At 37.8% G+C, this 12,993-nt stretch overlaps 3 protein-coding genes across 3 annotated transcripts; all 3 read left to right on the forward strand.

Moving 5' to 3' along the window:
- The first annotated feature begins 764 nt into the window (after positions 1-764).
- Positions 765-3,319, forward strand: LOC122869907 (GTPase IMAP family member 7-like). The gene is made up of 2 exons (XM_044183308.1): positions 765-897; positions 1,833-3,319. Exons 1-2 carry the CDS (start codon positions 891-893, stop codon positions 2,741-2,743), a joined length of 918 nt encoding a protein of 305 aa, XP_044039243.1. The 5' UTR covers positions 765-890; the 3' UTR covers positions 2,744-3,319.
- Positions 3,320-6,565: 3,246 nt separating this feature from the next.
- LOC122869903 (GTPase IMAP family member 7-like) lies at positions 6,566-9,573 on the forward strand. The gene is made up of 2 exons (XM_044183305.1): positions 6,566-6,684; positions 7,762-9,573. The coding sequence occupies exons 1-2, from the start codon at positions 6,678-6,680 to the stop codon at positions 9,048-9,050; spliced, it is 1,296 nt and encodes a 431-aa protein (XP_044039240.1). The 5' UTR covers positions 6,566-6,677; the 3' UTR covers positions 9,051-9,573.
- A 901-nt stretch (positions 9,574-10,474) lies between these two features.
- Positions 10,475-11,215, forward strand: LOC122870687. Its single transcript, XM_044185049.1, has one exon. It carries the CDS (start codon positions 10,475-10,477, stop codon positions 11,198-11,200), a length of 726 nt encoding a protein of 241 aa, XP_044040984.1. The 3' UTR covers positions 11,201-11,215.
- Positions 11,216-12,993: the final 1,778 nt, after the last annotated feature.

Raw genomic sequence — 12,993 nt, forward strand, 5'->3', positions numbered from 1 at the left:
CAGCTATCAAGCTCCTCTCCTGTGGAATCAGGTCCCAGTTTGAGTTCGGGAGGCAGACACCATCTCCACATTTAAGAGAGAGACTTTCTGAAATCAAGAGAAGTCACTGCAGCAGCAGCAGCAGCAGTACGGCACGTCTGCTGCAGCCACTGCTGTGTGGTTTGATCACATTTGATTGTCAGCAGCAACATGAGCAAACAGTCCCACAACTGTCATCAGACTTTGATTCAAATATTGCTAAACTCTGACTGGTGCATTCATACATGACATCACCCTCTTCCAATGAAGCCCTGCTCATGTAGTATGTACTTTATAGTTAATGTATATTTCAGCAGGTAACCAGACCTGTGCTCTGATGGGACGCTTTATTTGTGACCCAAAGTCACTAATGTGCTCCTAACATTCCCTTCTCGTCAACCCAACTGCCCCCCAGGTCTGAGTACGTGGACCAGTTGGAATGAGTTAATCTAGACTTACAGCTGAACTATTTGTGTTTGACAGAGTGAAATATTTGTTTATATTTACTGTCTAAATTGACAGTTTCTGCTGTAGCCGAGTCTCCTACAGGAAACGTCTTGAGTATTTAGTCGAGCAAAGAATTAAGATTAATATTGATGAAAAAAAGTCCTACATGTTTTCCTGTCTTTTCACAATCAGATTATCAATAAACCAAAAACATGTGATGGAATATTTCTGTTTAATGGTGGCTATACCGTGAAATGAGATGTGCGTGAGATAACCTACAGTATGCTTTTTTTTTTGACTTCTTCCACTGTGCAACAAGTCAGGAAGTGAAAATGACACAAGATACAGGAAACATATTCACATACACACTGGCAGTTTTGTCACTCGACTAACTGTCTCTCCACAGTTACTTCACTTTTCACAACATGGACGGTAAGTTCATTTCTTTCAGTTATTCCTGTCAGGACTGAACACTGCACATTAAGTTGCAAGATGCAGAAATGTAAATAATAGCTGTTCTGTTTTAAATAATTTCTGACAGTTTACAGGTGCTAGGCTAAATTTAGATGACGGCCATAGATCTAATTGTGCTTTTGTTTCTTTTTTTTTTTAACTTAATGCTAATAGTGATCCTTGCATACTTAGAGTGAAAATTAGAGTGTGTGATTATCAACAATTATTTGTCGAGCGCTCTTGCTTTCTGCAAGATGGTGTCTGTGCTCTGCTAAATACTGCTTGTGCGGTGAAAGAAGCGTCACTCTGTAACACATCTGTACAATCGCGAGTGGACTGAGGGTTTCAGGAGCTCCAACAACTCTACAGAGTGAGACGTCCTCTCTGCTGCTGATCGCGTCACGTTAGTATGAGGGATCGCGTTCTTCCAGTTAAACTTTCCTTAATAATAATCCTTAGTAATTTCAATGTGTCAGATACACATTTAATCAACATTTAGGTAATTATAAGTATCGGACTGGACACAGTGTTTAGATACCCAATAATAAAGGACTCAGATCGCCAAAATAAAACCCCTGATCATCTCGATTAAAAGCTGTTTACAAAATGATCCTCAGTGTTCTTTACCACAATACATTAACTTATATTGTTGAACAGTGATTGGTATACTGTTAGATACATAAGATGTTCTTAATCATTATTTAGCTCGTGGGCCTCTCTTTATGTATTGACACCATTATTTATTCTCTTATTGTGCTAATGCAGCTATTTTAGTACAAACAGCTTTTCCTTTTCATTGTGATTTTTGACCAATGAGGATTTTTTTGTAATTGAGCTCATGTGTCTCTTTTTATATACGAAAACAACCAAAACACACACATGTACAGTTTAATTAATTGATTATCGTCTTTCAGTGTCAAACAGGAGAATTGTCCTGCTGGGAAAAACTAGATCTGGGAAAAGCAGCCTGGCTAACACCATATTTGGAGAGAAACTGTTCACGATCGGCCATTCTCTCAACTCTGAAACAAGAAAATGTCAATCAAAAACCAAATCTGTCAATGGAAGAAGCATCACCTTGATTGACACTCCTGGTTTCTTTGGCACAGATATGTCCGAAGAGGAGCTGAAGCCTGAGATAGTGAGGTGTATCACAGAGTGCTCTCCTGGGCCTCATGCTTTTCTCATTGTGCTTAAAGTGGAGAGATTCACAGTGCAGGAGCAGGCTGTCATCAACAAAATACATCAATACTTTTCTGAAGAAGTCTTCAAATATGCAACAGTTATTTTTACTCATGGTGACCAGCTCCCTGAAGGACAGACAATTGAGGATTTTGTCTGTCTGAATAAGATGATGAGTGATTTGGTGAAGAAATGTGGCAGCCGGTGCCACGTCATTGATAATAAATACTGGAACGAAGATCCAAAGGATAAATACAGGAGCAACCAGTTCCAGGTGGAGGAGCTTCTTAAGTCAATAGACAAGATGGTGATGGAAAACAAAGGAAGCTGCTACACCAATGAGATGCTACAAGCAGTGGAGAAAGAAATACAACAAGAAGAGAAGCAGATTAAACTGTTATCAGGAAACATGTCAAAGGAAGAGGTCAGAGAGGAGGCCAAGGGCAGAGTACACACCAAGCTTTTGGTCAGATTAGCAGGTATTGGAACAGGTGTATTGTTAGGAGCTTTTCTTGGTGAGGTGGGAGTAGTGAAGGGAGGTGTTACAGGATATCATGCAGCTGAGGGAGTAGACACACCACAGGAAGCAGCAGAGAAGGCAATAGAGGCTGTCACGAGATTCTCAAAGTCAAAACAGAGTTAAAACCTATAATGAGCCAAGACTCTTGAAGAAGTCGGAGATAATATATGATTTAAAAGTCATATCTCCCTGTAGATCAAATGGAAATCTTACTCTAAAAATATTTAACCATTGAGCTGATTATGTTTATTCATATGTAATATGTAATACGTTGTACTTGTCTGTTATTCCTGTTTCACAAGCTAACCACAGAGTGTCGGTTTGATAAGTTGTCCAGTGCTGTAAACTGTAACCACAAACCACAAAGATAAAACATTTTTAACAGCATCTGTAGAGAAGAATTTAAAGATTGTTTAAATCAAACAAGTGTACGCTGTTGGCTGTATTTCTGTCTCCTGTTATAACATTGCTCAGCATTTCCTGTTGCAAAAGCTAACCAGAAAATATCTCTTAATGTATGTACAACATGATTTTGTTAGACAGGCCTTCTGATGCTCCTGCTAAAAGAGTTGTGGTTCTTTGTGGATTACAATGAATCACTAAGGCAAATATAAAGAATGAATAAACTGAAACCTATGAAAAATTGTCATTTGAGCAAATAAAGTTTTACTTGGTAAGGTAATCAATTTATGAATGGTACATTGGGATAATTAAATTGATTTCATAACAGAGGAGGTAAAATATGTTTAGCAAAGATTACTGCAAAGAGTGAAACAAGACTAAGAGTCTACAGCCATGCTAGCAGCTCTGTGAAGCTGTACGGAAGCACAGCTAATGTCAGCATGCTAACATCCTCACAATGTTGATGCTAACATGATGTTTAGTAGGTGTAATGTTAATCATGTCATCATGTTAGTTTAGCATGTTAGGTTTTGATAATTAGCACAAAACATATAGTACAGCTGAGGCTTATGTCATTGATCGGGTGTTTTGCAGATATTTGGTCATGAACCAAAGTATTGGACAATTAGCAATATTAATCTGCTAGTGTCGCTAGAGAAAAAGTCAGAGGATCACCAAAGTCATTATTAAAAGTTAGTTTACTATCACTAAACTGTGGCCAACACAAAGGATATAAGTTTGTAGGCCAATAGCTATCCAACATGCTACTTTTCATAATTTTTCTTGTATAATATTTGCTTTATTCCAGTGTAACATGTACCGTTACTGTACTACATAATTCATTTATAGTTTCCTCAGGATTTGTTGCCACAGCCTGTAGCTGTCCACACTTTTCTTTGAATAACAGTTAATTGTACATTTTAACACCTTTTGTTGGTCCTGTTCTATCTCTATAAATTTCAGCATGAACACAATGCTGTGTAATGCTCCCAGAAAATGCCTTGTAATAGTCAGTATCATGTTTGGATCCCTGCCGGCAGTCTCATGTTAATTCTTGTTTGACCACAGCGATTGAACTCCCCAAATGCCCCCACACTGTGAAGTGAAACTAGAATATAACCTTTGTCAGGAGAAAAGACACACACACACACATACACACAATATCCTTGTTATCTTTAGTTAATAAGGTTTTGAAAATAATACTTTATCTCTTCTTATGCCTTGGTAACAAAGTACCAGTACTAGAAATTTTGAAAGAAAGAATTTGATCAAAGAAAGCTTTTAGTTAAGCCAATAAATATTTTATTTTAAAGCCTGTGATGGAATGTGTTTTGTGCTGTGATTGTGATTAGCCTACATTATGTGTGTATTAAGTTTTCATACGGCAGTGATACAAGTGATAAAGACAATTGCAACATGCCTTTGTTGCTCCCGCTATCACCTTGCATTCAGTAGGGAAATTAAATGGGTGGCAAAAATGCACTCTTTTCTTTACAGGCATTGTTGACTGTGAGTTAAGGTTACTTCTTGTCCTTTAAAAGGAGCACCATACATGCAGATAAGTAGGCATTCTGAATCACGAGTTTAGACCCTTTATACAACTGCCAACATGGATAACAAACTATTTGTTAGAAAGATAATAGTTCCTACATGAAACTGCTCACAACAAATCTGTGGATTATCTTAAGCAGTCCCATTATATTAAAAAAATGAGGACATCTCTACGGCAGATATCTCCAAAACTCGGCAACTCACACCAAAACAATCTAGATGGATAAATAGTACTACAGGTAAGAGGAAAAATACGGATTTGTGATTTTGGGGTGAACTGTCCCTTTAATGTGCAGGATGCAGAAATTTAATAATAGCTGGGGTTTTTTTGTCAAATTATTTTTGCAGTGCATAGCTGCTACACTGAGATGGCTGCCAAAAGACTGTTCTTCTTTTTTTTACATAATGTAAAATGTGATGCTCTCATACTTAAAAGCTAAGGATGTGGATGTCACGAGCCGATCCTAAGTGACCGACACATGATTGATCAGGGCATATGTTAATCGATCGTTATCAGCTGAAATACTGTGAAGCCTGTAGATTCAATGAAAATCTTGTTCTAAAGAAACTTCAACCATTGAGGTGATTATGTTTATTCATATGAAATATGTAATAGGTTGTGCTTCTTGTCTGAGCTTCAAACTTTAGTCACTTATTCTTTTTTCATGAGCTAACCACAGAGTGTGTTGGTTTGATGTGTTGTGTACTGTAAACTGTAACCACAAACCAAGAAGATAAAACATTTTAACATCTTTTGTAGAGAAGATCTTAAAGATTGATTAAATCAAACAAGTGTACGCTGTTGGCTGTATTTTATTTGAGCAAGTTTTTTAATTAATTGATGGGACATTTGAATCTAGACTCAACCTAATAGTGTCACTAGATGTAAAAGTCTCTGCACACCATGAATGTCATCCTTTGAGCCAGATTAAAATTAATAATACAAAATATAGTCAATAAATCAAGTATGATAGGGTAGGGTTAGGGTTTGATTATAGATTAAGATAAAACTATATTGATCCCCATGGGGAAATTCACAAGATACCCAGCAGATAAAGTAGCTAAAATTTGCCCCACCTTTAGCGGCTTCAACATTAAAGTGATGCTTACACATTAATGCATCAGTAGTTTTAATCCAATAATATAATAAACATTATTCTGAAACGGGTCATTATGCATAATGAGTACTTTTACTTTTGGTACTTTAAGATTATTTTGATGCCAATACTTTTCTACTTTTGCATAAGTCAAAATTTTACGGTGAGTACTGTGCAGCAGTACGGCAGGTCTGCTGCAGCCACTGCTGTGTGGTTTGATCACATTTGATTGTCAGCAGCAACATGAGCAAACAGTCCCACAACTGTCATCAGACTTTGTATTAAAATATTGCTAAATTCTGATTGGTGCATTCATACATGACATCACCCTCTTCCAATGAAGCCCTGCTCATGTAGGACTCCATCACCCAGAGTAACAAGCTGCTTGAGAAAATGTTTTCAGGACCTTAAAGTACCCTTTACTTTACAGTTAATGTATATTTCAGCAGGTAACCAGACCTGTGCTCTGATGGGACGCTTTATTTGTGTCCCAAAGTCATTAATGTGCTCCTAACATTCCCTTCTCGTCAACCCAACTGCCCCCCAGGTCTGAGTACGTGGACCAGTTGGAATGAGTTAATCTAGACTTACAGCTGAACTATTTGTGTTTGACAGAGTGAAATATTTGTTTATATTTACTGTCTAAATTGACAGTTTCTGCTGTAGCCGAGTCTCCTACAGGAAACGTCTTGAGTATTTAGTCGAGCAAAGAATTAAGATTAATATAGATGAAAAAAAGTCCTACATGTTTTCCTGTCTATTCACAATCAGATTATCATTAAACCAAATACATGTGATGGAATATTTCTGTTTAATGGTGGCTATACCGTGAAATGAGATGTGCGTGAGATAACCTACAGTATGCTTCTTTTTTTTTTGACTTCTTCCACTGTGCAACAAGTCAGGAAGTGAAAATGACACAAGATACAGGAAACATATTCACATACACACTGGCAGTTTTGTCACTCGACTAACTGTCTCTCCACAGTTACTTCACTTTTCACAACATGGACGGTAAGTTAATTTCTTTCAGTTATTCCTGTCAGGACTGAACAATGCACATTAAGTTGCAAGATGCAGAAATGTAAATAATAGCTGTTCTGTTTTAAATAATTTCTGACAGTTTACAGGTGCTAGGCTAAATTTAGATGACGGCCATAGATCTAATTGTGCTTTTGTTTCTTTTTTTTTTTAACTTAATGCAAATAGTGATCCTTGCATACTTAGAGTGAAAATTAGAGTGTGTGATTATCAACAATTATTTGATTGCACCGGTGATTTACTCTGTTCGGATATTAGGCAGGCCATAAACCTGCTTTTTGTCGAGCTCTCTTGCTTTCTGCAAGATGGTGTCTGTGCTCTGCTAAATACTGCTTGTGCGGTGAAAGAAGCGTCACTCTGTAACACATCTGTACAATCGCGAGTGGACTGAGGGTTTCAGTAGCTCCAACAACTCTACAGAGTGAGACGTCCTCTCTGCTGCTGATCGCGTCACGACAGTTTGAGGGATCGCGTTCTTCCAGTTAAACTTTCCTCATTAACATAATCAATGATTTAAGCTTATACATTTAATAGTTCTGAACCAGGACCTCCAGTGGATAAAGTGTCTTGTGAAAAATGAGTTGTCTACCGCTGTAATTTCAATGTGTCAGATACACATTTAATCAGCATTTAGATAATTATAAGTATCGGACTGGACACAGTGTTTAGATACCCAAAATAAAAGGACTCAGATCGCCAAAATAAAACCCCTGATCATCTCGATTAAAAGCTGTTTACAAAATGATCCTCAGTGTTCTTTACCACAATACATTGACTTATATTGTTGAACAGTGATTGGTATACTGTTAGATACATAAGTTGTTCTTAATCATTATTTGGCTTGTGGGCCTCTCTTTATGTATTGACACCATTATTTATTCTCTTATTGTGCTAATGCAGCTATTTTAGTACAAACAGCTTTTCCTTTTCATTGTGATTTTTGACCAATGAGGATTTTTTTTGTAATTGAGCTCATGTGTCTCTTTTTATATACGAAAACGACCAAAACACACAAATGTACAGTATAATTAATTGATTATCGTCTTTCAGTGTCAAACAGGAGAATTGTCATCCTGGGAAAAACTGGAGCTGGGAAAAGCAGCCTGGCTAACACCATATTTGGAGAGAAACTGTTCACGATCGGCCATTCTCCCAACTCTGAAACAAGTGAATGTCAATCAAAAACCAAATCTGTCAATGGAAGAAGCATCACCTTGATTGACACTCCTGGTTTCTTTGACACAGATAGATCTGAGGAGGAGCTGAAGTCTGAGATAGTGAGGTGTATCACAGAGTTCTCTTCTGGGCCTCATGCTTTTCTCATTGTGCTTAAAGTGGAGAAATTCACAGAGCAGGAGCAGGCTGTCATCACTAAAATATGCCAGTATTTCTCTGAAGATGCTCTAAAATATGCTGCAGTTGTCTTCACTCATGGTGACCAGCTCCCTGATGGAATGAAAATTGAGGAGTTTGTCAGTCAGAATAAGAATCTGAGTTGTCTGGTGAAGAAATGTGGCAGCCGGTGCCACGTCATTGATAATAAACACTCGAACGAAAACCCAAAGGATAAAAACAGGAGCAACCAGTTCCAAGTGGAGGAGCTTCTTAAGTCAATAGACAAGATGGTGATGAAAAACAACGGAAGCTGCTACACCAATGAGATGCTACAAGCAGTGGAGGAAGAAATACAACAAGAGGAGGAGCACATTAAACTGTTATCAGGAAACATGTCAAAGGAAGAGGTCAGAGAGCAGGCTAAGGGCAGAGTATACACAAAGCTTTCTGTCAGATTAGCAGGTATTGGAACAGGTGTATTGTTAGGAGCTTTGTTTGGTGTGGTAGTGCTGGGTGGATTAGTTGTCTTACCATTGAAAGCTTTAGCCGTAGCAGTTTCAGGACGAGTAGCAGCAGTTGCTGGAGAAACAGCAGCCGCAGTTGCAGGAGCAGCAGCAGCAGGAGAAACAGCAGCCGCAGTTGCAGGAGCAGCAGCTGCAGGAGAAACAGCAGCAGCTGCAGGAGCAGCAGCTGCAGGAGGAACAGCAGCAGCTGCAGGAGCAGCAGCAGCAGGAGGAGCAGCAGCAGCAGGAGAAACAGCAGCAGCTGCAGGAGCAGCAGTAGGAGTAGCTGGAGTGTCAGTAGGTATAGTTATAGGGACATCTGCTGCAGTGGGAGCAGTGATGGGAGGTGTTACAGGATATCATGCAGCTGAGGGAGCAGACACACCACTGGATGCAGCAAAGAGGACAGCAGAGGCTGTCAAGACTGGAGCCCTATTTGTCTTAGATCAAGCAAATGATGTTTTGGAGAGATTATCACAGTCAAAGTTAAAACAGAGTTAAAACCTAGAATGAACTGTGATTCTTGAAAAAGGGGGAGATAATATATGATTAAAAAGTCATATCTCCCTGTAGATTAAATGAAAATCTTGTTCTAAAGAATCTTCAACCATTGAGGTGATTGTGTTTATTCATATGTAAGATGTAATAGGTTGTGCTTCTTGTCTGAGCTTCAAACTTTAGTCATTTATTCCTTTTTCATGAGCTAACCACAGAGTGTGTCGGTTTGATGTGTTGTGTACTGTAAACTGTAACCACAAACCAAGAAGATAAAACATTTGAACATCTTTTGTAGAGAAGATCTTAAAGATTGTTTAAATCAAACAAGTGTACGCTGTTGGCTGTATTTCTGTCTGCTCTTAAAATATTGGTCACTGTTTCCTGTTGCAAAAGCTAACCAGAAAAAATCTCTCAATGTATGTACAACATGATTTTGTTAGACAGGCCTTCTGATGCTCCTGCTAAAAGAGTTGTGGTTCTTTGTGGATTACAATGTGAACAGTAAACAAATAAAAATTTTATTTGAGCAAGTTTTTTAATTAATTGATGGGACATTTGAATCTAGACTCAACCTAACAGTGTCACTAGATGTAAAAGTCTCTGCACACCATGAATGTCATCCTTTGAGCCAGATTCAAATTAATAACACAAAATATAATCACTAAATCAAGTATGATAGGGTAGGGTTAGGGTTTGATTATAGATTAAGATAAAACTATATTGATCCCCATGGGGAAATTCACAAGATACCCAGCAGATAAAGTAGCTAAAATTTGCCCCACCTTTAGCGGCTTCAACATTAAAGTGATGCTTACACATTAATGCATCAATAGTTTTAATCCAATAATATAATAAACATTATTCTGAAACGGGTCATTATGCATAATGAGTACTTTTACTTTTGGTACTTTAAGATTATTTTGATGCCAATACTTTTCTACTTTTGCATAAGTCAAAATTTTACGGTGAGTACTGTGGTATTGCTAGAAAACATCTTGAGTATTTAGTCGAGTAAAGAATTAAGACAGCCAAGAAAACTGGATGTCAGCTATCTCACATAATTTAAAGAGAGGGAACCACATCCTGGACTGGGAGGAGGCCAGAACTGTTTGAGAAGTGTCTGAGGAATTTGGTAGAGCTACTTCTGATGCAGTCAAGATTATTCAGGTTACTCACGTTAAAAAATAAATCTAAGTGGCATGTTATTGTGCACTCCTGGTTTCTTTGATGCAGATACAGGCCGGTAGCCAGGTCCATCCCTCAGGATGTTTTCTGCCACTTTTTTTCACTATTATTTCCTGTTGATTTCCTGCTTATACCTTGGGTCATATATCATAAGTTGATAACGAGCATCCCCAACTCCTGCCATTTGGTCTCAGGGGGCCCAAAACCCCTTTTTGGGACATGTTTCTGGCAAAATGATGTAAATGCAAATATTAAGGTACTACAATTTGTTTTTTGTCATCACTAAAATATGCCAATGTTTCTCTGAAGATGCTCTAAAATATGCTGCAGTTGTCTTCACTCATGGTGACCAGCTCCCGAAAGGAATGAAAATTGAGGAGTTTGTCAGTCAGAATAAGAATCTGAGTTGTCTGATGAAGAAGTGCGGAGGCCGGTGCCACGTCATTGATAATAAATACTGGAAGAACAACGAAGAGGACGACTACAGGAGCAACCAGTTCCATGTGGCAGAGATATTCAACACACTAGACACAATGCTTGAGGCAAACAAAGGATGCTACTATACGAATGAGATGCTACAAGAAGTGAAAAGAGAAATACAGAGAGAGGAAGAGCGCATTAGACTGTCATCAGGAAACATGTCACAGGAAAAGATTAGAAACAAGGCTAAAATTAGCGTTTTTGACACGTTATTGATCAGATCAGCAAGTATTGCAACAGGTGCGTTGTTAGGAGCTTTGCTTGGTGTGGCAGAGATGGTTACAGCAACTGTTAGAAATATTCAGGACCTTTCAGATTTTTCAGCAAGAGGAACAGTTGCATTGGCCGCTCAAAGTGGCGTAGTAAAGGGTGTTCTGATAGGATATAATGCAGCTGAAGGGGCAGAAACTCCAGTGGAAGCCATCCAGAAGACAGCGGAGGCTGTCTGGAACCAATCTTGGGGTGCAGCACAACAAAACAACAAATAGAATAAATACTCTGACAGCACTGCAGAGCAGGAGGTTGAGGGTTTTTTTTTAGATAAAACATATAAATCATGTTAAACCCAACTAGGGAAGAGTGGGCTACTTGAGTTATGGATGGGTGAGACATTTAAATCATTAGTTGGGAACCAGGATTTAGCGATCGAGCTGTAGTAACTTCCTAATAATTTTTGTCAGTTTTGAGTATCAGTGTGATTGGTGTTTTACCAATATTGGGTAAACAATTAGTATACATTTCAGAAATTATTGATGACGACATCAAATTTAAATTTTGAATAATTCCAAAGGAAGATCAAAATGTAATTCTATTAGAGAGAGGTTGAAGACATTTAATATGAACAGGATATCATAAAACATGATAATAATCATGTGATCAATAATCTGAAATCATCTATAACTATTTATTTTACACATTTTGTTTTCCTCATTAGTTGATTCTTGATTGAAGAGTTTTTGCATTTTGTTTTGAGTGATTCAACAAGTAAACAGCTGTGTGTTGTGTGTTGATAAGTTCTTTCAGTCTCTCTTTTGTTGTGCCAGCTACAATAAATTCACAGACCATGAATTATAATTCCTTAGGTTAATCAAAATCAATTCTATGTGCGAAAGGACATTTATTATGATATTGTGATAACTTCTGTATTTTTTGAAAGATTTATTTTATGCTTTCCATGACTTTGAGATGCTGAAAGATGCTTTTCAGTTTTTTCCATTAATGAGAAATGGATCTTTGTTATTAAAGTTATTGATTGTGTAATAAGTTATGTAACAATTAAACAGCTGTGTGCTTATAAGTGTTTTCCAGTCTCTGTTTTGTTGTGCTACAATAAATTCAAAACAGCATTTCATATATTAAAAATTTCCAATGACCCGATAGAGTTTCAATTAGAATTTCTAAGGTTTCCAAAGATTGCAACCTGTTCTTCAATATTGAGAACACACGGTAAACTCAACCACACGGGTCACAAGTGCATGTATGGAGTACCCAACTGTCGCTCACTTCAATTAATGTCATGTTAGTCTGGTTATACAGCCTGTTAATAGTGTGCAGTTTAATAAGACTGTTGCCATTAAAAAACTAATCAAAATAACATTCTTTTGCAAGAAATCTTGGTGTCCTGTTTGATAGCAATTTATGCTTTGAGCAACATATCACTAAGCTTGTCCAATCATGTTTTTATCACCTCAGAAATATTGCAAAAATACGATCTATTTTAAATCTTAGTGATGCAGAAACTGTTGTGCATGCTTTTATCTCCTCACGCCTTGATTATTGTAACAGCCTGTTCACTTGTCTTAGCCAAAAAACTCTGACACGACTGCAGACTGTACAAAACTCAGCTGCTAGGCTTTTAACCAGGACCAAGAAGTATGATCACATCACACCTGTTTTAGCCTCTTTACATTGGCTCCCTGTTTGTTTTAGGATTGATTTTAAGATCTTGTTGATTACTTTTAAGGCTCTTCATGACCTGGCCCCAGATTATATTTTAGACCTTGTAATCCCTTATGAACCTTCACGTAGTTTGAGATCTTCGGGCAGGGGTCTCCTGTCTGTTCCTGAGTCCAGGATGAAAACTAAGGGGACAGAGCTTTTGCTATCAGGGCCCGAGGCTCTGGAACAACATGCCCGAAGAAATTAGGTTGTCTGAGTCAGTGTCTTCTTTTAAGTCTCGTCTCAAAACACATTTTTATCTGAAAGCATATCCTGATTTTACCTGAACTGGCTGTTTTTTTACTGTTTATTTTATTGCTTTTGTGTATTTTATGTGTTTTAT

This window comes from Siniperca chuatsi, linkage group LG22 (genome assembly GCF_020085105.1).
Source record: "Siniperca chuatsi isolate FFG_IHB_CAS linkage group LG22, ASM2008510v1, whole genome shotgun sequence".
NCBI classification, from domain to species: Eukaryota; Metazoa; Chordata; class Actinopteri; order Centrarchiformes; family Sinipercidae; genus Siniperca; species Siniperca chuatsi.

What these genes read in the sequence shown, in the direction of transcription:
- LOC122870687 (XM_044185049.1), top strand. Translation starts at nt 10,475, where the DNA reads ATGCAAATATTAAGGTACTACAATTTGTTTTTTGTCATCACTAAAATA.